This window comes from Temnothorax nylanderi, unplaced genomic scaffold (assembly GCF_030848795.1).
Source record: "Temnothorax nylanderi isolate EJ_2023f unplaced genomic scaffold, tnyl_v1.0 TNYL_tig0433_pilon, whole genome shotgun sequence".
In the NCBI taxonomy this organism is placed as follows: domain Eukaryota; kingdom Metazoa; phylum Arthropoda; class Insecta; order Hymenoptera; family Formicidae; genus Temnothorax; species Temnothorax nylanderi.
In genome coordinates this window covers 108,658-133,501 of record NW_027249495.1, presented here as the reverse complement: position 1 = coordinate 133,501, position 24,844 = coordinate 108,658, and the positions used below count along the sequence as shown (strand labels likewise).

The following is a 24,844-nucleotide window of genomic DNA, read 5'->3' as shown; positions in this document are numbered from 1 at the left end:
TAATTAAATTATTTAATTGTATTAATTTTAATAATCGCATCTGATTCGGCGGATCAGCTGTTACTCGACAATATAAACAACGTTTCCGTTCACAATCAATGCTTTAAAAAATACCGAAAAGCAGAACGGCGAATACATATACGAGAAGAATCGGAAAACAATTATTTTTTTTCTTTTTCTCATATCTAAAGGTGGAGGCTTAGGCCTCTATACATCCACTGATGTGTAATGTTTGCAGTTATATAGTTAACGTTCTCGATCAACATCCTCGATAAGAATGATTTGCAAGGCTCACGGCCGCCGAGCACTTCGGACTTCGGAGGTTCCATAAGAAAACTAAAAAAAAGGAGTAAAGTGTAAACTCACATTGCTTGACGAGCAGTTTTTCTTTCTCCTTTAAGAGTTAATGATGTTTATTTGAAAGTCGCTTAAGGCCGCTAGAATTGGCTCGAGAAACGGTCTCGCATAAATAAAAATGCTCGCCGCGGAAGCGAACGTAGCTCGTATAATGTACGATGCGAGATCGTTTGGGGTCGCCATTAATTATTCATGACGCGCACAATAGATCCCGGAGTCGAGGCTTCGGAAAAAAAGAGAGACATTTAGTAATCGCATTGCGTGTCGTTTGTATTTTACTCGCGCAAACCAGTGCGCCGGCTAATATATCTCGCGATCTACATCTCCTTCTACGTTTTCGACGTTGCCGCGGTGCTTATACGGAGCCTGGAAATTTGGAAGTTAATGGCGACCCGACCCGGGTCGACGAATCCCGTCCGCTTACATTATTTCTAGAATGTGCCGTGAAAAATTGGAGGGATTTACAACGTTGCCTAGTCCCTTGGGTGTCCGTCCGTAAAACCGGTCGCAACTGCAACGTGTATCCGCTGCTTTTATGCAGACGGAGACGTAGTTTCTTCGAGCGATCCGTATCCGTGGAGATAAGGGCCTGGACTCGAGTCGAGAATGCCTCACTCGGAATCATCGAACATGGTGAGTTTTCTGCGTGATCATCACAGAGTACGACGTAACGTTCGTGTTTTGCTTGTTACGTGAGTACACTTTGTTAACACGCGATGAGGATCAACGAGCGAAATATCACGGAAATCACGGCTGGCGTGGTGAGTGCGTGCCGATTGAGGAGTAACAGATCTTTTCGACCGGTTTCCTCGTCGACGTTTTAGCGGATACCGATACTTTCTCGGCCGCAAACCTGTCCCGAAAACCTAATAACATTCATCCACATCGTCGATACGGTATCAGCATTTTTACCGTCGGACTTAGAACTCGAAATAGCTCGAAGCTGGTGGAGACTCGATTTCCGGTGTCACGTTCGGGACATCGTCCTCGAGTCGGCGCGTGATTAATATACCGAAGTAAAATAATGTGCCTAGAAGAGGGAATGATTTGTATTACGCAATTCGTATAAACGGTTGTTTATAAAAAGATATTTCGACAACTCATCGCTGAAAGGTGATTTTGCTATATATATAAGTATTGACGTCACAGACAGTTTCCAGCTACAATGATGGCTACAATTTTATTAATAATAATAATTTTATTGAGTGCCTATTAACTTATCGAATTTAACGAGGTTCCTATAGTTTTAATAGAAATTTAGATATATCACAAACGGACAGTTGCTAAGGCCAGAAAAACTAAGACATTGTAAGAAATACAGATAGAGAACACCATGAATTATGAAAAAAAATGAGATAAAATCGTGAGTGACGTGACTGACGATACAAGACGATTTTTCTGTATTTCGACGACCGATACGATTCTTCTAAATTTCTAAAAAGGTTTTCGGAGAAACATCACGCTTCAGTTTGCGCGCTCTGAATCACTCTTCATTTTTATTCCGTTATGCTCTAGAGTCTAGGGCTATGCACTCTGAAATTATTTCACGGAAATCATGATTATCGCGTCTGAACGATAATTGTCTTGTTTACTATTCCACGATACCTATACATATTTATATCTTTAATATTAACTAACCGACCTGTGTGAATGTGAAAAGGCTTAATTAAAATCAGTGCTAAAAATAATATTGTAACTCGTTGTATATGATTATTTGCTTTTTACGAAATGTGAACTTTACCTTAATGCAAAAGTCCGTTGCCAACGCCGTCGCTTCCACGAAATTTCTGACGTATGACGATAAATAAGTTTTACCCCGACGCGAGGCTACGACGAAGTTCCACGGATACTAGAAAGCATCGTCATGGATATTGAACTCTCTCCGAAATCGAAAGCTCGCGTTTTACGGAGTATAATTATAATTGTTACACATCGTTGTAGCCACGTGTATCCAGGCCAGTATGTGAAGCCGTACACGTAACTCGCACTCTCGACGAGGAAGTGAAATGACCTGCAATAAAGAGTCTCATAGACTCCGATTTTCTGCTTTCCATATCGTTAGGCGCGAATGGCAGAGCATGCGGATACGCACCTTGCAGATTAACTCCGGAGAAAAGTAATAACGTTATGTAAATGATTCTCTAATGGAGTTCTCCTTGAGAAAACACGCATCGATTAATTGTAGAGCCCCAGGCATTGTAATGATGGCGCGTTAATTGCGTCGCGTTACATCTAGACTAAATTTAATTGCGATTAGAATTTATCTTATACAGAATCGTTTTGCAATTCTTAGAATTTATATAAAATTTTGATTGATGAAAACAGATTTATATATAAAGTGGATTAGAATGATATATCGCGCCGCGTATATGAATTTATATGAATCTTAATGTACGCCAAACGACTTAACGAATTGGGCGTATAAACGTAGCTATCTATTATCAGTATTATTTCGGGAAATAATTGCTACATTTGATCGACCCGTTCTTTTCAAGAATAAACTTTCGACAATAAATCTTTAAATAAATCTGATCTCCGACATAATTTGCATGTTAGATATTAATATAAGCTTTATCGATTCTCATTCGGGTTACACAAGGACTTCCGATTTCATCTTGACAACTATATTTTCTTACACTTATGAAATATTTATAACGTTTTTTTTCCCCCCAGGCTGAAGTAATACTGGACATTTCGACGGACGTCACGAAAGAGTCCGATGTCTGTTGCATCGAGATGCAAACGGCTGATTTAGCCGAATCACGTGAGTAAATCCGTTAAATTAGAAATGTTAATAATTATAAAAAGAAGAAGATTAAATTGCAAAATAATAAGGTAATGTCATAACTATATGTCGCTTTTATAAGACGTCTCTCTGCTGAGAACTGTAACAAAATTAAAGGCCGAAACGAAGCTGTAACGCTGTGAGGAAGACGTAGTAGTACCTTGGGAAAGTCAGCAAGTGTATCATTGTATAAATTTCCAACAAATCTCTCTCCATTAAAAGCTCGTTCCTAGAATAGAAAATTATTACGCAAGCTGTGTGACCGCAGAATATCTGAGTATAGCATACGAATATCGTAGCGGGTACCCGTAGACGTAACTCATACGCACTTTCGATGAGAAAATACGGAAGGTATCGACCCAGAAGCAGCCGTCATTTTATTTGACCTTTTCAAACTTGATGTGCGTGAGAACATCGCAACTCTCGACATTCGGTATTGGTAATAATTGAGCTCTTTCTCGATCGAGTTCTCCTCTAACTGCAGGTCGGTCGCGACGCATAGAAAATTGTCTTTGCCGTGTCCTTTACTGCATAAGGAACATCTAAAAATAGGCGAAGTAAATGACAGATCGTTGAGGAAGAACATAACAGAGTTTGTGGCACGTGGCGGCAATATAATTGCGGGTCTCTACTTTTACTACTCAGAGTTAACGAGGAAGTCTCATATATTATTAGACATTGTTAATCGCCGGTACTGCGCGATCGCTGAATAATCCACGAAACATTACACGTGTTGGGGATATGTTTGCGCCGAATCTTCTAAAGTCGAATTAATTTGCACGACCTGAACTCCGTTCTGTTTAGACCTGCCGCAGACTCCGACCGACAGATTCGATCTCGGTGATTTCAACACAGCCAGACACTTCAAGGTTTAAAGACCACCTCGATCTATAGAAGATACTGTAATGTTTTTAAATTCCATGCTATCCCCCACCGTCGAATCGCCTTTCGCATTGTCGCGAGAACTTGCTTTAGATCCAAGTCCAGTCAAAGATCCAGTCTCGAACCCGACACAACCTCGAGCGAGCATTCGCGATTTTGAGCGTGGAACGCGGTAACGACGACGACGACGGATCGGCAACGCAATCGTTATTATACAAGGCGCGCAATTTGTTATTATACAAAGCTCCATTTTTCTCACGGTCGTTGAGCTACCCGGTAACGTCGGGGATCGTTACCTCCGGACTAACGCGCGCTCGTAATCGAGGAAGCAAGGATCATCTTTTTCCGTAGCGAATGTCGAGCGATTCTATGGATAAATTCAAAGTGGAATGCGTAAAGATACACGTGCAACCGACGCAGAATTCTCATCACAATGGTACGTTCCGGCCTTCGCGGCTCGGTGCGATCTCGCGGTAGAATCATTAACGCCCTAAACGCATACAATGAATTTGCATACAAAATCGCGAGGCACGTTCGAAGCGCACTAAAAGTATTCGCGCCACGTGACTTGGTTATTCGATAATACTTTAGTATTTAAATTTTTTCTCATAATAACGCGTAATAACAAAGTAATAATTATATACATAGGATCGCATATAATGTGTTTATTTACTGGTTTATGCGTAGAATTACAAATAATGTGTTTATTATTGGCACGCGCTTCGTATCTAAAATTCGCGCTTTATAACTGTTGGCTGCTCGGTAATTATTTGACAACTTGTAATAATAATAATAATATATAATAATTTATGTAATAATATGTATTATTGTTGTTATTATTATATTATGGAATAACCAAATGCCAGCCATGATGCGCGAATATTTAAACCACAAAGCTCACATATGCTGAATGTGCTCCATTATACGTGCAAATTTTGACATTTACGTCTCTGCGCACGTCATCAGGTTTAGTCATTAATTTCACAAATAAAACGAATTTCACTGGCGAAAATAATATGTTTATTGATAATTTATAAGAAGTTTTTTTAAGCGCTGAGTAGATGTTTCATTTGAGCTTTAAAAGTTTAAAACATTTGTTAACACTGCGCGGACACCGTGGGCCTTTTAAGGCACAGTGTGATTTTCCGTATTTTAGTTTTCTCCTGATGTTTCAACACTTAAAAAAAAATTGCAACAGTCCGGCCTATGTAAGTACAGAAATCACTTTTTGAAACCTTCAAGATGATACATAAATTTTTATAGATTTTTTGTAACACAAAAACATTTTCAAAAACCCTTTGGACTTAAAAGTCCCAAGGTGTCCGGGAGCTTCAAAAACACGGTGTCCGTGCAGTGTTAAATTGTTTATAAGATATAAATTTAAACATGGAATTGTTTATGAGATGTTCACGGCTACGTTTGATAGGCGTTCGGAAAGTGTAGCGTTTTCAGAATATTGCAAATATTCACGAGGCGTTTTAAGGTGCTACGTGAGCATCTCATAAACAATTTCATGTTTAAATTTATATCTCATAAACAATTTAATAAATGTTTTAAAGCTCAAATGAAACATCTGCTCAACACTTAGGCAAACTTCTTATAAACCATCAATAAACGTATATTATTTTCGTCAGGGAAATAGCTCCGAAGATATTTGACTAGGTAGTACTAGGTAGTAAACAATTAAGTAGGAAATGAAAAACACAAAAATAAGCTCGAAACAGATTCGGAAAAAACCGTGATAAAATAATTAACTCCTTTTTACGTTTATCTATAATTTGCTTAAACTACCCGCTGTTGGGCTTTTTATCCCATATATGATAATGCAATAAACTTAAATTATCACAAAGTGTCAAGGGGAGGAAATCAGAAAATAAGGGGGTTAAAATATTCAAGAGTAATTCATGGTATATTTTCAGCCTATATTTTCAGGGGTCTAGAGTCTAGAGAGTAACTATGCAAAATTTGGTCTAAATCAGTCAAAGGGTTTAGGAGTTAATATATTAATAGAGAACATACACAGACAGACGTTCCAGTTTATATATATATATATATATATATATATATATATATATATATAATATTTATTTAAAATGTATTTTTTCTCTCACATTTCTTTCCTTATATATACTTACTTGTAAAAAAAGAAGTCCATTACAATGTCGAGACATTCAATATTACTTCCGCTAAGTGTGCTTTACTTTCACGGATCTCATGCTCAGTTATTTGAACATATCGAATGTGCTTCTGTTAAACATCCAATATTTTCTACATTTCTAAACAGGACGAACGATAACACGTCCTTATTAAAAGCTCCTTAAAGGCGTAACTTTCGTAACTTCTCCGTAGAACAAATCAAACATCGAAAATAGATTAAACGCTGGCTAGTAATCGCGGAAAAAATAAAGGTAAAACGCGCTCTCCTAACACGCGTTACGCGCCTAGGAAGGAAAAAAAAACTTATCAGAAATCGCGAAAAGCGAGCTAAACTTCCGGGAGAAAGTGACGCATAAAACACCTGTGGAGCGTTCCATGAGGAAACGCGAAATTGATCATTTCCCGAATCGTTCCACCCTGCAAGTCCGCCAATTTTTCACCCTTCACTTTCGCCGAGTCGCCCCAGGTCGCCCGGGCTGCTCGGACTCAGATATAAGTCGGTCCTCGGATTTCCTGGACCTCGCGAGGCGCGAGAATTCACAAGTGGCGCCCTCTAGCGGTGAGCCGGCCGCACGACCAGACGTGAGAGTTGAGACGAGACGCCGTTTATTCATAATACTGGCCTATTTGGAGCAGTACTGCTTAAAGGCCATTATTCAAGAAGAAGCCGTTTATTCATCGATGATAATGCGCGCGTTGATTCCCAATTGGCTCTCGGGAATCAGCACCATGGAGTGTGATCCACTGGACGCTTCAAACGTTACAGAGCATTATTTTAGCCTTGTTTAACATTATGATAAACAACAAGGATGAAACGTTTCCAAGAGTTTTGAAGCGCCAAGTGGATCTGAGCTCGCGCTCCTCCTCTTCGACGCCGGCGCGCGGCGCCGTTTCCCCCTCCCCCGCCACGCTTTTTCCGGAGCATGGAGAGATAACCAAAGACACACGTCACACACGTGTACACTTTGATCTCTAAAGCGTCGTCTACAATGGCAGCAGGAGTATACAGTAAGACGTAAGCAGTAAGTTATTGACTAATGGGATTTTTACAATTTAAGAATAATCGACTGTAGTTGGTCAATAGCTTACTGTTTACGTCTTACTGCATACTCCTGTTGCCATTGTAGACGACGCTTTACGCTGCATTTCGTGGAGCGTGGAGCTTAATAGTATGTAACGCGCCGGCCGCCGATCCGCCGCACCGAGGAGTCGCAGCCGCAGAACTTTCGTTCTCCGGGTTCTCCCCCTCCCACCCCCCTCCCCTTGCTGTCGACTTGACGACTATCTGACGATTAGTCCGCCAACGTCCACCGTAGGGTCCACGAGTGTTCGCGACTATGGGTAAGCCCCGACCGTTTCCGCGAGTGACGTCCTTTTACACGTTTCAGCGTCGAGCGGAAACGTTCCTCGGCCTCTCTTCCCGATCTCTTTCGCTCTCTTTGTCCGAAAGGTCGGCCACGGCGCCTCTCTCTCGAGCCGACCTTTTTCCGCCTCCCGTCGCTCCCATCCTCCCATGTCGACAGATGCGAAACTACCGAAACTACGCTGCATTCCGCGCTATTGACATCCGAATACTTGCTCCGAATCCGCAAGCTCTCCGATCGAGACGTCACGACGCGCTCGGCAATTATGTTGTTCTTTTACGCGTGCCTCTTTTAAGCGCCGGTTGTTCCAACCTGTTGGTAAACTAATAATTAAATCATATGTCTATAATCTTCGTCTAATTTGAAGGAAAGACAAAAGACATGTATGATTTAACTATTATTAGTTGGTTTACGAACAAGTTGGAACAACCGGCCCTAAGCGGCTTGAACTCCCTCCCCAAGTAGAATAGAAAAGTCAAAATATTGTTAATTTCATATTGACGAAATTTATTGTCATTTTGACTTTTCTGTTCTACTTGGGAACGGAAACGGAGTTTTAAGTCGCTTCAAGGGGCACGCGTAAAAGGCTACAGAGCGCAATTATCGCGGCTAATCACTATGACGATAAATCGGTATTGTTCGACTCGGCAGAAGAAACGATTGAAGAAGATGATGAAGAAATTAACGCACGGGTTTTGCGCAATATTTAATTGATTTATGCCGCGCCGCACGCGTCCCGTCGCAAACGAGCGAACACGATTATCCGTACGTATTTACATAACAAATCCTTACTTTGTGCGATATTCATTTTTATCATTGAGGATTAACTTCAGTCTCGGTTAACTCACACTCTTTTTTTTTTAATCTTTTTGCAATTTCTTAAAACTGGAATTGGAAATTTTATAGTTCTGAGTTCTGAGAATTGGGAGAGGATAAAAAAAAGTTAAACCGAGATTCACAAGTTAAGCTGCATTGATAAAAGTAGCCACGTGTATATAAGTTGGAAGTCGTCAAACCAAAACAGATACATATATATTTGTTTTCTTTTCTTCGAACGAGGTCGACGAGACTTTGCATATCTCGTTTAATACGTTTAAGTTTAAATACTTTCGGGCGTCCTTGTCCGCCGTGTCCCCCCGGTGGCGATACATCAGCGATAAAAAATATTAACGGACACGTTCGCGTTAACCGTTACTTCGGGACGATCATTTTTGTACGATGATTTTTCGGTTTTACGTGACGAGAGATCAGTTCCTGAAGCACTTATCGTCTTATCTTCCGCACTTTGAAAACAAAAATTTGTCTTATCGCACGACTCTTCTCTTTATTTGCTGGGTACCGTCTTAAATCGTCTTTTAAATTCTCGTTCAGGCAAAAATTCCATTGACGGATTATATTATTTATCGACCTCATCTGAAAGATGAATTTTTCATATCTTGTGACTTGCTCCTCATCTATTTCGAGAGTCTTTAATATTTCTTTAATATATGTAATAAGCAATCGAAATAGAAGGCCGTCAAATATTTACATCGAACAATATATTATTTTCTTTTGTTTCAGCGCAAACAAATGATAAACAAATGCCTATAAATTATCCTGAGGTAAGCAAATAATTAACTATTTATTAATCCTCGAAAATCACCCTGGGGTCTCAGGGACCCCAACGAAATTTTGGAACTACGTTTGAAAAAAACTATCATTTATATTTTTTAATTAAACCAATCGGAGTGTCTTCTTTCTCGTGTTATGTAAGAGAAAAATGTATAATTTTTTTGAGGACTAACGACTCGTCTATATAAAAATTATTACAGTTAGTTCAGCAGTCGCGAGACGCGTTTAACAGCGGAAAGACAAGGCCGCTAGAATGGAGAATCAAGCAATTAAAACAGCTTATGCGTATGCTGACGGAAAATTCCTCAGAAATAGTAGCAGTCCTGGCGTCAGATCTGCGCAGGGTATGATTTAATGATTACGTATTAAAAACAATCGCTTCATTAGTGTATATTAGCCTAATATCGTATTATTATTTTTAATAATATATTCTTTTCATTATTATTTTTAATAATGTCGATTATATTTTAGTGCAAGTTTGAAACGTTCGCATTGGAAATTGATTATACAATTCAAGAGATTAAATACATGCTCATGAATATTAAAGAATGGTCAGCAACAGAGAAGGTAATCTTGATGAAGTTTTTATATATGTTATATAAGAGATCTCTCTTTATTTATTTCCGTTCATCAGACAGCTTTAATAGTCTAGGCTCTAGAGTGTGAACTTTTAAGATTGCGATATTTTGCAGCCGCCCAAGTCACTGGCGAACTTTTTCGATGCAGTGGAAATCCGAAAAGATCCTTATGGAGTTGTATTAGTTATGGGTGCGTGGAATTATCCTATTCAGCTGAATATACTACCTATGATGGGCGCGATCGCAGCTGGAAACTGCGTGATTGTGAAACCTTCCGAGATTGCAACGGCTACAGCGAAATATTTGTACGAGACCATTCCGAAATATTTAGATACGGTACGTGAGACTTGATTTGCTTTTAAAATTCTTTATATTTTAATTTTAAATCCTTATATTTTACAAACTACTGTTAATAGATAATCACAAAGGTTATCATTTAATTTCTTGAGAATTTTCTCACTGTAGCAATTTTTTTCATTTGCGAATTTTGAGATATCCTGCATCCTATAAGGTATTCTGTTATAAATCATTACTTTTCTTTAACTAAAGAAGGTAGACCATGAAATTAAATTGAAATTGAATGGCTTGAATTGAACTCTGTTACAAGACACTTTGTTGCATAATGATGACGCACAAGAACTGCATCTTGTATAATCAAGAGGCAACATTGTTTTTTTTTCTCTCTCTCTATTTAATCATCTCTTAACACATTAGTTTAAAAAAACCATGATTTTTATTGCAACAATATATCCATATTGAAATAAATTAACTCCATATGTCAAACGTCTTGCTTATTAAAAAGGAATTATGACTTGATGTTTCTTGTGAACAGGATTGTTGCCGTGTAATAATGGGAGGAGTATCAGAAACGACAGAGCTACTCAAGCAACGTTTTGATTATATTTTTTATACTGGATCCTCTACAATTGGAAAACTTGTACGGAAAGCTGCTAATGAGTTTCTCACACCCGTTACATTAGAGTTGGGTGGAAAAAGGTATTAAACGAATTTTTTAAAAAAAATCTAGATACGTGCAAAATGCAATTTTAATTATATTACTCCAAAAACTTATCTTTCGAACGGAATTGTACTGAATAACAACGATTTGCAGCCCCGTGTACATAGATAACACAGTGGATATGCCAATGGCAGCGAAACGCATTTTGTGGGGTAAATGCATCAACGTTGGTCAAACGTGTATCGCGCCCGATTATATGTTATGCACACCCGAGGTGCAGAGTAAATTTATCGAGGAAGCTAAAAAGATTTTACAGGAATGGTACGGTGACAATCCACGGGAAAATCCTGACTTGGCACGCATTATTACAGACAAACATTATCAGTAAGTTTTACACGCAAATACTTAATATAATTATTTTTAAGGCGAATAATGATTACAAGTTTAAAGACGACTCGATAAGTTAAGTAATAATTATTTCTCCTATACTTAGGCGACTTGTCAATTATATAAACGATAAAACCAAGATTGCTATCGGTGGCGACGTAAATCCTGCGGAAAAGTTTATTTCGCCTACAATACTTACTGATGTCAAATCAACGGATCCCATCATGCAGGAAGAGATATTTGGGCCGATATTACCTATAATAAACGTTAATAATGCTTACGAAGCAATTAACTTCATCAACAGTCGGTACGTTATTTGACTTCGATATTATGAGCAAGGGATTATGAGAAACGAATAATGCAAATATCCCCTTCTGAAATATCGCGCATTTTTTTATCTGTAGCTAGAATATTTTAATTATCCGAACTTTTATAATCTGAAATTTTTCATAATCCCGAACAGAAGATTTTATTCCCGTATACGTAAATATAACTGCTGGAGATAGATATTCTTATATTCTCTCATACATTCATACATTTCACGATTTCACTGTTACGCGAGGGAACGGCATGAAGTAATTAGTTTTTCGCATGTAGTGAAAGCCCACTTGTACTGTACGTATTTTCTACGAGCAAGAGAGTACAAGATCTAATTATAGACCAAGTCAGCAGCGGAGCCGTGTGCGCCAACGACACGTTATTGCAATATACCGGTGAGTCCGGAGTCTAGGTGACGGAAGTATTATCTGTATTGGGCCTGTTTATTTATTTTTTGAGAATTTCGGTGAAAGAAAAAACCTTTGCTATGGAGACCGACAAGTCCCACGACAATTCTTTTTTACAATATTTTACTTTTGTGTTTACGTTTATCGTTTTTGGTTCTGCCGAAATTGACAAAATAGTTCGTCTTGTCTATCGGAAGAAAGTGCACAGATGCGGTTGGTAGTTGTACAAATTGATTTTGCAAACTGCTTATGAGAAAGAGCAGGAATGCATTTCTTGATTAGGATTAAGGATATATTCTCTGATTGAAACAAGCATGTTCGTTCCCTTTTTCTGGTTTAGGTGTGATGACTGCTGAAGGAAAATTTACACTATATCTTTCTTTCTTGGTATAAAATAGATTTTTCTACTGTCTGTATATCTAAATCTTCTATTTTTTTTACTTATGTGTGAGGTTGCAAGTGTGGAAACTTTGCATTATCAAACTGTATATACTGTTCAAATAATAGAATGCATCTGAAAATGGTGGTGGTTATTGGTATAATATATATTAAGTAATATTATAAAATTATAAATATTCAAAATAAGTACTAACATGAAATTGACATTAAAAAGAAAAACTAGTACGTATTATTAATGTTATACAAACGTAATGATGTGCGATTATAAAGTATCAGAGTTATTCGCAACCCGCGCGTACACATACTCATGCATATACACGGGCGCGTGCACATACTCATACACGAGCACGTGCATACACATACTCACGCATACAAATACACATTTCGCAAAGAGAAATGACGTTCTTACATTAATTATTTAACAGGGAGAAGCCATTAGCGTTGTATATATTCAGCCAGGACAAGGAAACTCTATCTTTGATTATTAATAATACGTCTAGTGGCAACGTTCTTGCTAATGACGTGATGATACATGCAGCAGGTAGTTTTTCTTGCAATAATGTTATAAAAAGTTTTGTTTTATAAATTATTTAAGGTGCCTTTTCACGTTGACGCTCGACGCTCATTTTCAGCAAGCAAAAATCTTCAAAAATAATATCTTTTATTTATATATTGTATATATATATATATCCATAAAATATTATTACTTAAAGATATTACTTGAAAATAATTAATATTTTACGTATTTCGAAGTCTATGTTTGATTGTACTGGGACGATTAACGATGATTCAGCGACGACGCTGAATATTAAACAAATTCAACTTCATTTCTTTGACGCTAGCGTCAAAGCGAAATCACCACGTTCACCTTGTTGACGCTCATTTTCAGCGTCTCATGAATTGGCACCTTTATACGTTTGTCTTAGCTAGCTTTCTTTTTTTTTCAAACAGCATTACGTTACGTTGTTTCTGTTAACAGAGTATTAGATGTATATGTATTAAATTTCTTTAAATTGAATTGCAATGTAATGAACTAATGAGTATTCTGTAATACGAGCTTTTTATTTTTATTTTATTGCTTAATTGTATCATACTTTTGCTTGTACTATCTATGTTCTCCATTAATTCTAAAATTTTAACAAGTGGTATAATGGTATAAAAAACTAACTTATGAACGAATGTTGAGGATGTAATACATGCCATAAATATACCGCTACATAACGTGCTACAAACTACTGCTTTATTTTTAAAGTTGTGAAAATGGGAGCTTGTAAACGGTCACTTTTAATTACTTATTTAAAAACTATTGCATTCTCAACATTTATTCAAGAATAGATACTCTTTATTTTGACTTATCTCTCACTAAATTCTTTTCAATTTAATGAGGAATTCTTATATATATGTGAAATTATTGCTTTATTTATAATCTTAAATCTATTAACATAAAATCTTTAGTTCAATTTGATTAAGACAAATAATGAGAGATTCTAACAAAAACAAAAGTGATAAGTATATGTTCACATAACAAGAATTAATATCAAATTATTTTTTTCTCCTCTTTGTTACATTATTTCATCCATTATTATTGTATATTATTTCTTTAGTTGATACTTTACCCTTTGGAGGAGTAGGATATTCTGGTATGGGAGCCTACCATGGAAAATTCACGTTCGATACATTCACACATAAGAAAGGTTGTTTGATTCGGAATTACAATAAAGTTGCGGAAATTTTGGGCAAGTAAGTGTGAATCTTCTTTTATATAATCAGATAATTGTATAATCTAATCTATGTAAATTATATATAGAATATTTTGCTATATTAGTTAATAGTAGTCTTTCAATACCGAGCAGAAAATATGTTTTTCAGATCCCGTTTTCCACCCTATTCCGACGAAAATTTGAAGTTGCTTCGACGTTTACTCGAAAGAAGACCTAGTTTGCCTATTATAAAGTATTTACCATATATACTTATGTTCGGTCTCGGGGTACTCGCCACAGTTGGATTTAAAGCTGCAATGAAGGTACAAAAACGATATTAAACCGTACATGATTCATCCTTATGTTATACATAAATGTAAGTGGGCTAAATAGAGTTTGTAATCATTGTAAACGTTTTGAATAAAATATATTTGCATAAATAGTAGCATAGTTGTGGGAAAAGGATGACATAGGAAGGAAGGTGAAGGAAGAAAAATGGTCATAATTTGTGAAGTCTAAACTCTCAGAGAGCTTAAATATAATTATCCAATATTAATTTGTATTTTCATAATTAAGGTAAAGAGAAACTGTGTGTGTGTACCGTGTGCAGTTATAATTGCCTCTTATTGTTAGAATTTTTTATCTGACCTTTGTGGATGGTATTTGAGTGTTGACGGTAGATGCTCGGAAAACAATGTCTCATGTTATTTCATTGTGTGTATTACTTTTCATACTTTTCATCGATCGTAACAGGACAATTCCATCGGGTGCTCATACGAGGTGAGAGGGGAAAAAAAAGAACAAATGCGTATATTGTTGCAGGAATTTAATTACACGGAGAAGCAGTTGTAACGCAGCCGACCACGCAGCACCTTCAAATGCATCTATAAATGCATTTTGTCAATTTACACAATTAATTGCTACATTCTTTACTCACCTTATAATTCAATGGAAATTGTAAAAGTAAAAATTTTTGTACAATGTTTTTGGTTTTATATATTGTTTATAGTGTTTATACCCTAGTAAATAAGTAGATGTTTTACCGCACATATGTATGAAATATGTTCGAGCTTTACTTATGCTCGTGAAGCATATGGGAGAGAATATTATATTACCCAACACCCTATTCAATTTCATCCATTCCCATTACCATTTCCTTTGGACCAACGGTTTAACGTCTCTTCCGAAAGACGGAGCCCACCCAGTTTTTCCATCTAGGGATACCTCTTTCCGCTAGAGAAATTCTCAGTGGCCTAGCGGGATTCGAACCCGGTTCTCCGGATTACGAATCTGGCGCTCTACCCATTAGACCAGCCGTCTCCCCAATAAATCTGTTTATTAAATCTTGTTTGCATACTACTCTGCGTTTTTTCTTATATAATTCTAAATTTTTTTCTATTTCGTCCGCATCTCTGCGCAACGCCAAGTGCTTTCAATTGCCCGAAAACGGGAATTGAACAGGTTTATTTTATTGTTAATATACAATACAATTCAAAAACTTTACTGTCGCATGCGATAGTTAAATTGGTGTTCGATGTTATATAAATAATTATGATGTAATACATTTATAATAATGTATCTCGAGATATGCGCGCGCGCTTTCTGGATCTGTGCGTTTGAATTGGCCGGAGGTCTCGAGGTATCGCGACGCCGCGATATCTCGCGATACATCGCACCAGCAATCGAACGCAATCGTCAGAGAGGTCCTCCAGATGATAATTCCTATCGCCCCGCGCGCATCCGATAACCTGCGCATAAATTCTTGTGCCAGTGTGTGCACACGTCATTCCTTCACGTCTGGGAGCAACACACTGGCGTACGCCCGAACAGACCGACGAGCAATAAACGTTATCGCACAATTACGTGAGTATAAACAAGCGAATGACCGGCGGCTAATGAATCATCCGTTGATTATCGATAACCGCGCGGTGTGTCAAGTCACGTAGCGCGAGCACCGGCAACGTACCTGTTTTTCCATGGGATTAATTATGTAATGTATTATCCCGAAGCGACATTAAGGACATTTCATGCCGTCGTCACGCTGTCGTTCAGCCTTTAGCTTCTGCATGCGCTCGCGGCTCGACTACTCTTGTATAACGCGAAATATATAATTTAAAAAAAAAAAGCGGAAGGGAAGAAATACACGCGCGTTGAGATTTCCTGTGACCCCGTGACTCGCTGATGATTTATCGCCCGCGTGACAAGGCCTTTAACAAGTATATGAGGCAAATTGCCGTCTCTCTGTCCGGACTGACTTCATATCCTATATCTGTGTGCGTACATTGCAGAAGCAATGGTAGCCCATACCGTACTCCTGGACTTCACGGTCTCCAGTAGCGTAATTGCCGATATGGAGAAGCGATCGGGCCTGAAATCGGCGATCGCGAACGTACTGGCGGAACATTTCACCGGTCTCAAGCCACTGACAGAATCGAACATCGACGGCAGTTTGCTCGTTTTATATACCGGACCCAGGGGCAGTCTGATCACTGTCAGAGGATACACAGAGGGTCTGATTACGTTAAACATCGAGTATTACAAGCAGGACGACCAAGAGGCGCTCTTAACTTTCGAGGTATGTATGCACGAACTTGATAAACAATTTGCTGTAAACGTTAGAAAAATATCTGTTGAAGAACGAACGCTAGTGCTTTTGAGAAACACCACTTACCTTCTAGGCAGGGTTTTATAATCACTTCATCAGAGTCTCTTCAAATAAAAAAAAGATAAAGATAAACTAATCACGTAGGAACACGTTCAGTTCTCAGAGAGAAAGAAAAAGTTGCAAACATATGGGTTTTTTCATTGAAGAATTGCAACGAATCTGACAAACTCAATTACGATTAACGTATCAATCTTTACGTGATAAAATTTAAAGTAAAACGTGAAGCAGTGAAATGCAGGTTGTTGAAGAAAAGGATTCGAGACTTAAGTCGGGCTCATTAAACTGAGTAAAAAATACTTGATCTATATGGTTCGAGAAATTGATCTTATCCGAGTTAAAAGCAATTTTCTATTTTAGTAATACAAGCGCGACTTGCCTCTATCAAGGATTGATGCCAGTATAATTTCGCTGAGTTTATATTTAGATACAAAATGCATGCGATGATTGATCCTTAAGAACCCTTTGTTGAGTAGTTACGAATTTTGCGAAATTATACCCAGCTAATTAATCTCTGGCTTCTATATATTGTTCAAAAGAACTTCTCTCTCGAAGATTGCCGACTCCAAGATTGAGCAAATAAAATCATTTATTCGATTATCATATCTCTTATCTCTGTTTTTATCTTATATAACAAATGATGAAAGAAAACGAAAAGATAATCTACAACCAGATTTAATTTTAATTATTTTTAGACAGAAATATCAGCTGTAATCACTTATGTAAATGAAAGCACTTATGTAAATGAAAGAGCAATGCACTGTCTTAATGTTGAAGCTAATTACGTCTCCATAACAAGTTTTTGCATTGATTTGCAAGCGACTTAGAATGTATATATTCGAGTTTGTAAAATAAACGTTGCTACAATTACCGCGGAGAAAGGATTATCTTATCGTATTTTAACGTGATAAGATAATTGTTATACCTAGGAAGGAGAAAATATATGCGACGTCAGGAAAGTCTCTTTTTCAATTTTTGCTGATTGAGTGTTCTTTGCTCGGTTTCTGAGTGCTACCGAGTACTATCAGTCCCGAACCATTTGTTTTAACATCCTGTATATAGAATTTTTTTTTTACAACGCAAGTAGGAATTATGACATAACTGACAGAACGTTGTAGCAGTGGCGATACTTGGAAGCTGATGTTGCCATGGCTTTGAACAGCCAGCGCAGCAAGCGTTTACCGCCATTAAGACGAGGAACCATATATGACCTCTATCTGACACTATCAGGTAGAAAAAATGCTTTCCCTCAATTAGATTTTGTTCCTCGTTCACTTCTCCTAACACAACTACATATTTTACATACTTGTAGATTTATTTCGTGAAATATTTGGCATAGAGAATTACAATATCGCTATTGACTGTTTACTAATAGATATTTAGGATAGGCCGCTTGCCAGGAATGCTGACTTAATTTTGTTCCCAGCACTATTACGTTCAGCCCAAATTTTTCTACCCAGCACTCAATTCGCTCATAAAAAAAGTTTCGATCATTCATTCAAATACATAATATTTAAATATATGTATATTTACTTGTATAATTGTTCTCTTGCCATTTTTCGGTCGTACGAATAAAAGTTCTTAGGCAACTGCTGCAATGCATAGGGCGTATTTTGCTACGAGATCTAAGAATGGATTCACTATCGAAATGCAATAAGAGATGTAAATGTGGCTTGCCTTATAAATCATTATCGTTGAATTCTATTATATTTTTCTTTCTCTCTTATGTGCTATAAATTAATATTCTATTAAAATACCTATACAGTAAAAGTACACGGTACTAGCTAAAAATTGAAATTTTGCCAGATACAGTTGAAACGTGCGTAATATCTTTACAGTATATAATGGATAATTACGAAGCTTAAAATATTATTTTTATAATAATTTATTTCTCATTCTCTCTTTTAATGTATTATTATTTTTGAATAATAATTGAATCCGAGGTTTATTAGATTCTTAGAGTTGTAAATTTTCGGATCGTCACTTTTAGTCGTACGGCTATAATAATACGATAATACGATCATACACAGACACAGCTACCTTTATCATGATCCGTTTTTTACGCTTGTTACGTACCATTTTGTTGGACAAAGATAAGCCCAGCCATATATCATGGCTTGCCAGATCTTAACACCTTTTTTTAGCTTCCTTAACAACAAGGAGTGTAGCGATTCCGTTTTACAAGATAGTGTCTTTGTTCTGTTCAATTCTCATTGGTTCGGCTTGATGATGATAATGATGATGATGATGATGATGATGATGATGATGAAAATCATGATGATGACGATGACGATGATGATAATGATGATGATGATGATGGTGATGATGATGATCATGATGATGATGATGGCCGGTTATGGTAGTTGGCCAAAGAATTGGAAACGGCGTTGCAGACAGCAGCAACCGCTACACGGTCGCACACGCTTACTCCAATTAAACGCGGTGGACCCTTTGAGAGATACTATCCTACCGCCGGTGAGTTTTTATTTATAATTATGTTTACGGACCAGTTAACGGCCGCTCTTACAACGGAACTGCTTGTACTTAAGGGGCTCGATCAATTGGAAAATTAATATTGTACATCGACTCGTAAATATTAGTATTAAATGTCCTCACGTCTCTTACGAAAAGTATATATTACGAAGACCGTTCTAAAGTTATTTCTGAAATATGTGAAGATGGAAACTCATTGAGAGCAACGAATCTGTATAATCGATTTAAAATGTGATGTTCACAGTTAAAGCTTAGACGATTTCTATAATTCTAGATACATCTTACTCGTTAGTAATATGCACCTGCGATCGTTTCAGTCTGGAACGTCTCTCCGCGTTAATCCCCGAGGACATTATTTGTTCTGTTTTTGCATGACAAAGCGTCGTCCAATTTTAATAGTTAATCTTTTACAACTTCCTCACATCATTCTTTCATCTGGTTATGATGCTAACATTCCCATGCGTGTTATCAGCTTTGCCTTGCGATACCCTGTTTTCTACTCTTCGTAATGTTTTTTAAATGTATATAAGCATGCTTTTGAATTAACATTATTACGAGATGGCGACAAGTGTTGCCAATAAACGTTACCCTTATTCAAGACGAGCGACTGCTGGAATATGACATCGACAAGCTCGTGTTCGAGGCTAGATCACCGTATCAGAAGGTACAAATTGTGCACTCCAAATCGCTAGGCAATCTGCTGGTACTCGACGAACTGCAAAGTAAGTTGTATTATGTTATAACTTTATCTATTATTTACAACTTACTAGAAATTCCTCTGCAGACATGTCCGAGGCAGATCTTATATACACAGAAACGCTGATGCAACGAGGCAAAGAAAATTACGCTGGCAAGGAGATAGTGATACTCGGTGGTGGCGATGGCGGCCTATTATGGGAATTATTGAAGGAAAAACCAAAGTTTATTACGATGCTAGAAGTATGTGAATCTTTCACGCGTGAATTATATGAACGATGTACCATCTGTTTATATATATATTTTTTGCAGATTGATGACATCGTCATGAAAGCCTGTAGCCAGCATATGCGGAGCATATGTGGCGACTGCCTAGACAAGAGAAAGGGCGATAATTATGAAGTAAGCTTCGTCTTATAAATTTTCAGGCGCTTAAATTCTAAGAACCGAACATTTTTCAATCTGTGAACATCTTCAACCGAATCTGCAACCGAACATTCGAATCTAAACATCTAGATTCTTGTGAACTAACAATAAAATTCATAGGAATAATAATAATCTCTCTTTGTAGATCATTGTCGGCGATTGTGTGAAAGCGTTAGCCCATATGATCGAAGAAGGACGACAATTCGATTACGTCTTCGGCGATCTGACGGACATTCCTATTAGCACAACGCCACATGGTGATGCCTGGGATTTTATTAGACTAATCCTCAACTCTTCCATGAAGGTGTTGAAGTCTACCGGAAAATATATGACGCATGTGAGTATCTTTATTCAAAGCACATTCAATTTCATCTATTATGCAATAAAGTGGTTTTGATTTTAATCGCAAACGATACTTCTACATTTTATTGATAAAACTATAACAATAAAATTTTAGATATCTTAATATAAATATGTGATATAGATTATTTTATCATTGTTTAATATTGTTTTTTTTGTATGTAGGGAAATGGCGCGTCATGTCCAGAATCCTTGAAGATGTATGAAGAAGTCCTATCTCAATTGTGCGTGCCGGTCACGTTCACGAAAGATCGCGCTTTTGTCCCATCTTTTTTCGAAGATTGGATCTTCTATCAAGTCTCACTGAAATGATGGAGCAAAGAATATTCGGGTAGAACCTGGAGGACCATGGCAAACCGGTATCCTCACAGTCTGCTGCCTGTCTTATGACCCAAGCTCTACTTCCTAGTTCTAGCTTTATTAATTAATGAAATTAGTTCCTGAGTGAGATGAATCAAACTATTATTAAATTAGTTCATTTCATAACATTAATTATTGTTTTCTCTCGAGATTTCCTCGAGAATTTTGTTATTCGTAATGATTGCGTTGGAAGATAAATCAAAAAAATAATAGATGATAGCAGAAAAAAGAATATATATATATATATATCTTTTTATAAGAGATAAAATACCTTACTTCAATTTGGTTTATCTCTTTTATCATCTTCTGGAGGAAGCAAGGTTCAAATTGGATTTAATTTGCATTACCTCTTGTCGAAATATATTTTCCTAATAATTTTAACGCTAATAAATTTCAAGGATATCGCATTTCAACTTCCGCTTTAAAAATTAATGAAAAACTCAAATACTGATGCTGATTTTTCCAACGTGAAAACATATAGCAAAAAAATTAGTACCGTAAGAGTTCTTTCTTTTTTTATATTTAATTGCTGATAATACAAAGATCAATTTTTGTTGTTAATCCTTTATTAATCTATATAATTATTAAGTTTTTAAAATTTATATTGTTTTACATTTAATCATTTCTTTTTTTTTTCATATTTCTGATTAGAATAAAAGGATTAACAGCAATGATAGATGCGTATTATCACCTTTTTGCTTTTTTCCTTTTCTTATTAGATAGTTTTATCGCGGTCAGTTTGTTTATCCGCGATAACTTGTATATTGATACGTATATGTCGATATCATATATATCACATATATATAAATATAAATATATTCTGTATTTTATAAAAGCTCGATGTAAGAACGATAAAATTATATCGGGATAAATTATTTTTCTAACAAGCGTTTTCCTCTGATTTGAACAATTGATAAAATACAAATAAACATATATATATGTATATATATATATATATATATATATATATACACATGCATTTAATTAACCCTAAACAGTATAAAACATCTTAATGCATACATATCGGTATAATAAATTCGTAATTGTAATTATACGCATACAGCACAATAAAAAAAGATTAGAATTTGATTCGAAATAAACTTTTAGTCGCAGAATTCGATAATTTTGTAAAATTACTGTAAATTTTCTCACTATATTAATATTAAAGAGCACATGTCAGATTTATACAGTTTAGGGTTAAAGAAATGAAACTAATAGGAAATAATACTTGAGCAAGTATGAATTAATTGAAATAACGACGAATATTTTATTAATTATAGGAGTTTCTCCTAACTCTTAGTGCAATTTTACAAGAAATAATTTATTGAGGATATTATTTTCTTACAGTATTAAATATCAAAGCATGTTTCAACACAATATTATCTGTTTAACAGCGTTAAGCAATAGTAAAATGCAAAATAAATAATAATCCTAGATTGCTTCTGTTTAATGCTAATAGTTGATGGATTCTTAATCATATCTTCAAAAATATTGAGCATCTAATGAATTAATTGATTACGGAATCTACAATTATACGCACAATTTAGTCATGTAAGTGGAGCGAAAGAGCTAGAATTACGATATAGTAATGAATTAACTTGATTAATTATTTACAAAAATATCGTACAATCATGAGTTTTATTTATAAAAAAGATATCACTTGAAGAAACTGTCGCAATAAGATTATGCATTTATTTGCTGTCAAGATTCATTGACCAACAAGCATAGCACTTTCTATGTAAATTAAAAACTTATACACGATAAAATAAATACGCGATATTTTTAGTAGAATAAAAACAGTCTTATCAATTATATAATTCGGATTTTTAAGCACAACATTTTTCGAGAGGGCACTAACTAATTTGTCTGATGTATCAAGAACGGCGAAGTATTCGTTGTATGAACAAGGACTACACATTAAGCATCTGTGGCAGAGGTACTAAAGTTTATCGATGTACACAATAAATCTTTTACTCTCTCTTCTTTTCCTTCTTTCTTTGTCATTCAAATTTGGTATCCTTTCTCACGTTCCTCTACGATCACGGAAAAACTACAATGTAAGAATGTCCTTCCAATTTATTTTACAAGAGATTGTATAAATTAAAAGTATCAGGGCATGCAGTTCTAAGGTAGATCAGCCTTTTCAGTTTGCTTTCCATGATTTTGGAAACTTTGGCCCCAATTGATACACAATGCAAGGGTGTCTAATTCGATCGGCGAATAGGATTACAGCTCGTTATTGCAGAGCTTTGCCTTGGATATCTCTGAAAACTGCCCGATTTCGTGAATCGCAGGCTCTATCTCGGTCTCCGCGAGTATCTGCTGCAACCATTGTTGCACCTGTATCGGATGCTCGTAGCTTCTCTCGCGTTCCTTCGGGCGTCCAATTGATTCGGAATCGTCCTGATCCAAGACTGTCTTGTCAAATTCTCGCAAATTAGTTTCAATCGATTTGTGCGTCAACGCATCTAGCTCGCAGGTTTCCGTGGTTTTACAAGGTATCCCGAAGGACTGCACGTTCCGCGAATACGTTTTGTCGAAAGCGTGTAGTCCATCTAAGGATACGTGTGTCAGGCCAAGTTTGCGTTTTATAATCAAAAGCGGCGAGCATCCCGATATGGATAGGGTGTCTTTGAAGATCTTCAACGGATTGTTGGCCTTTACGCTCCGCGAGTCTCTCAACTGATTATCGGCGAGGAATGTGGAAGGCAAGCTTGAAATACGCACGGTCCTGTAGTCGGATATCAAATCCTTGCAGCGTGGCAGGCTCAGACGATCTCTGGCTTTTTGGTCTGATTTTTTAGTGATCGATTTGTCAAAACTAACATGGTCCTTATTGGCGTCTTGATAATCTGCAACTTTATATGGCTCCACATCCTTTACCGTAATACTGTTGGATCCATGTGTCTCGATATTACCAAACTGGCGTATTTGTTCCTCTAGCTTGCTCTTATCGTTCAGGACTGCTACCGACGACGGTAGAAAATCCAATGAAGTCTCTATCAGCGAGAGTTGCTGTCTGTGGATGGCCTCGGCTTGACGCAGCAGCTGCTTCTCCCTGGATCGCAGGAGTTTCGTTAGGTCATCAAAACAGCTCCTGATTTCTGCCTCCACCTGCAAATTGCGGTCCTCTTTTACAATTCTATGATTATATAAAAAGATTAAAAAAAAAATAGCCCATAGTATTCACCCCGTGCAAAAATATTATTCATATTTTATCTCGAAAGGTTCTATATATCATCAACAATATCAACTTGTTAATAAAAAATATTTGTCATACGCTTTCTATTTACGAGTAACATGATTTTATTTGCAGCATACATATAGCATCTTTAAAGATATATTATCCTCGCAGATTTATGGACATAAAGATTTATATCCATCTTTAAAAATATCCACAGATGCATGGCTCCCATTTTGCGTCTATGAATAAAGATTTTAATTTAGCGTTCCACCGCCACTTAAAATACCACGCACAGTGACAGCTCTCGTCGCGAAGTTACGTTACGCCGCCTATTAATTATTTTTCTTCGCGAAAAGTAAACGGAGTCGAAAACGGAAGGGGCTGCAACGCGAACGCGTGTCACAGCAGAAAGCACGCGGCAGAGGTCCAGCTGTCCAGCAGAATCGCGTACACGTAGAGGAAGATTAAATCGAGGATGTCGTACCTGGGCGGACTTGTCCTCCAAGAGCCTGCGTTTGTCCGCTATCAGCTTTATCCGCGACTGATTGTCCCCGCTGTCATCCGGCTGACACTGCTTGCCCGTCATGTTGGCGGCCACGCGGGTTCAACAACATAAACGCGAGCTGAACGGCTGACGGGGGGCGCTCCAATAATGCGACGCACCAAGTCGCGAATGTCGATCCGCAAGGTCGCTGCTTTACCGAGCGGGTGCTCTCGCGGGAGAATTCGGCACTAACGGCGTCGGCACGGCATTTTTACC

At 37.1% G+C, this 24,844-nt stretch overlaps 3 protein-coding genes across 13 annotated transcripts; 2 read left to right on the top strand and 1 right to left on the bottom strand.

The window, feature by feature from the left end:
* The first annotated feature begins 607 nt into the window (after positions 1–607).
* Positions 608–14,888, top strand: LOC139782667 (aldehyde dehydrogenase, dimeric NADP-preferring-like). Of its 7 annotated transcripts, none has more exons than XM_071721686.1 (13): positions 609–990; positions 3,031–3,121; positions 9,106–9,146; positions 9,357–9,500; positions 9,628–9,723; positions 9,849–10,070; positions 10,567–10,730; positions 10,846–11,076; positions 11,186–11,386; positions 11,677–11,792; positions 13,808–13,943; positions 14,073–14,226; positions 14,726–14,888. In XM_071721686.1, exons 1-13 carry the CDS (start codon positions 964–966, stop codon positions 14,753–14,755), a joined length of 1,653 nt encoding a protein of 550 aa, XP_071577787.1. In that variant the 5' UTR covers positions 609–963; the 3' UTR covers positions 14,756–14,888. The 7 variants fall into 7 exon arrangements, 6 of the variants coding, with proteins under 6 accessions (XP_071577787.1, XP_071577786.1, XP_071577788.1 ...); XM_071721685.1 differs by lacking the exon at positions 11,677–11,792 and adding an exon at positions 12,629–12,744 and having other exon boundaries at positions 611–990; XM_071721690.1 differs by lacking the exons at positions 609–990; positions 3,031–3,121; positions 11,677–11,792 and adding exons at positions 7,395–7,522; positions 8,197–8,310; positions 12,629–12,744.
* A 476-nt stretch (positions 14,889–15,364) lies between these two features.
* Sms (spermine synthase) lies at positions 15,365–22,883 on the top strand. 5 transcript variants are annotated; one of them, XM_071721695.1, is made up of 8 exons: positions 15,365–15,766; positions 16,192–16,478; positions 17,687–17,795; positions 19,658–19,780; positions 19,843–19,997; positions 20,067–20,156; positions 20,326–20,517; positions 20,706–22,883. In XM_071721695.1, the coding sequence occupies exons 1-8, from the start codon at positions 15,616–15,618 to the stop codon at positions 20,850–20,852; spliced, it is 1,254 nt and encodes a 417-aa protein (XP_071577796.1). In that variant the 5' UTR covers positions 15,365–15,615; the 3' UTR covers positions 20,853–22,883. The 5 variants fall into 5 exon arrangements, with proteins under 5 accessions (XP_071577796.1, XP_071577795.1, XP_071577797.1 ...); XM_071721694.1 differs by having other exon boundaries at positions 15,366–15,766; positions 17,684–17,795; XM_071721696.1 differs by lacking the exon at positions 17,687–17,795 and adding an exon at positions 18,929–19,040 and having other exon boundaries at positions 15,552–15,766; positions 16,195–16,478.
* Positions 22,144–24,751, bottom strand: LOC139782673 (uncharacterized). Its single transcript, XM_071721703.1, has 2 exons — positions 24,569–24,751; positions 22,144–24,014 (listed from the first exon to the last, which is right to left on the bottom strand). The coding sequence occupies exons 1-2, from the start codon at positions 24,668–24,670 to the stop codon at positions 23,127–23,129; spliced, it is 990 nt and encodes a 329-aa protein (XP_071577804.1). The 5' UTR covers positions 24,671–24,751; the 3' UTR covers positions 22,144–23,126.
* Between the last annotated feature and the right edge of the window lie 93 nt (positions 24,752–24,844).

Excerpts from the sequence above, each read along its gene's own strand:
- LOC139782667 (XM_071721686.1), top strand. The coding sequence starts at position 964 with ATGCCTCACTCGGAATCATCGAACATG. Across the intron at positions 11,387-11,676 it reads ATTAACTTCATCAACAGTCG|TGAAAGCCCACTTGTACTGT; the intron begins GTACGTTATTTG and ends TTTCGCATGTAG. Across the intron at positions 13,944-14,072 it reads GTTGCGGAAATTTTGGGCAA|ATCCCGTTTTCCACCCTATT; the intron begins GTAAGTGTGAAT and ends TATGTTTTTCAG.
- Sms (XM_071721694.1), top strand. The coding sequence starts at position 15,616 with ATGATAATTCCTATCGCCCCGCGCGCATCCGATAACCTGCGCATAAAT. Across the intron at positions 17,796-19,657 it reads CCTCTATCTGACACTATCAG|ACGAGCGACTGCTGGAATAT; the intron begins GTAGAAAAAATG and ends CCCTTATTCAAG. Across the intron at positions 20,518-20,705 it reads CCGGAAAATATATGACGCAT|GGAAATGGCGCGTCATGTCC; the intron begins GTGAGTATCTTT and ends TTTTGTATGTAG.
- LOC139782673 (XM_071721703.1), bottom strand. The coding sequence starts at position 24,670 with ATGACGGGCAAGCAGTGTCAGCCGGATGACAGCGGGGACAATCAGTCG. Across the intron at positions 24,015-24,568 it reads TGGAGGACAAGTCCGCCCAG|GTGGAGGCAGAAATCAGGAG; the intron begins GTACGACATCCT and ends CGCAATTTGCAG.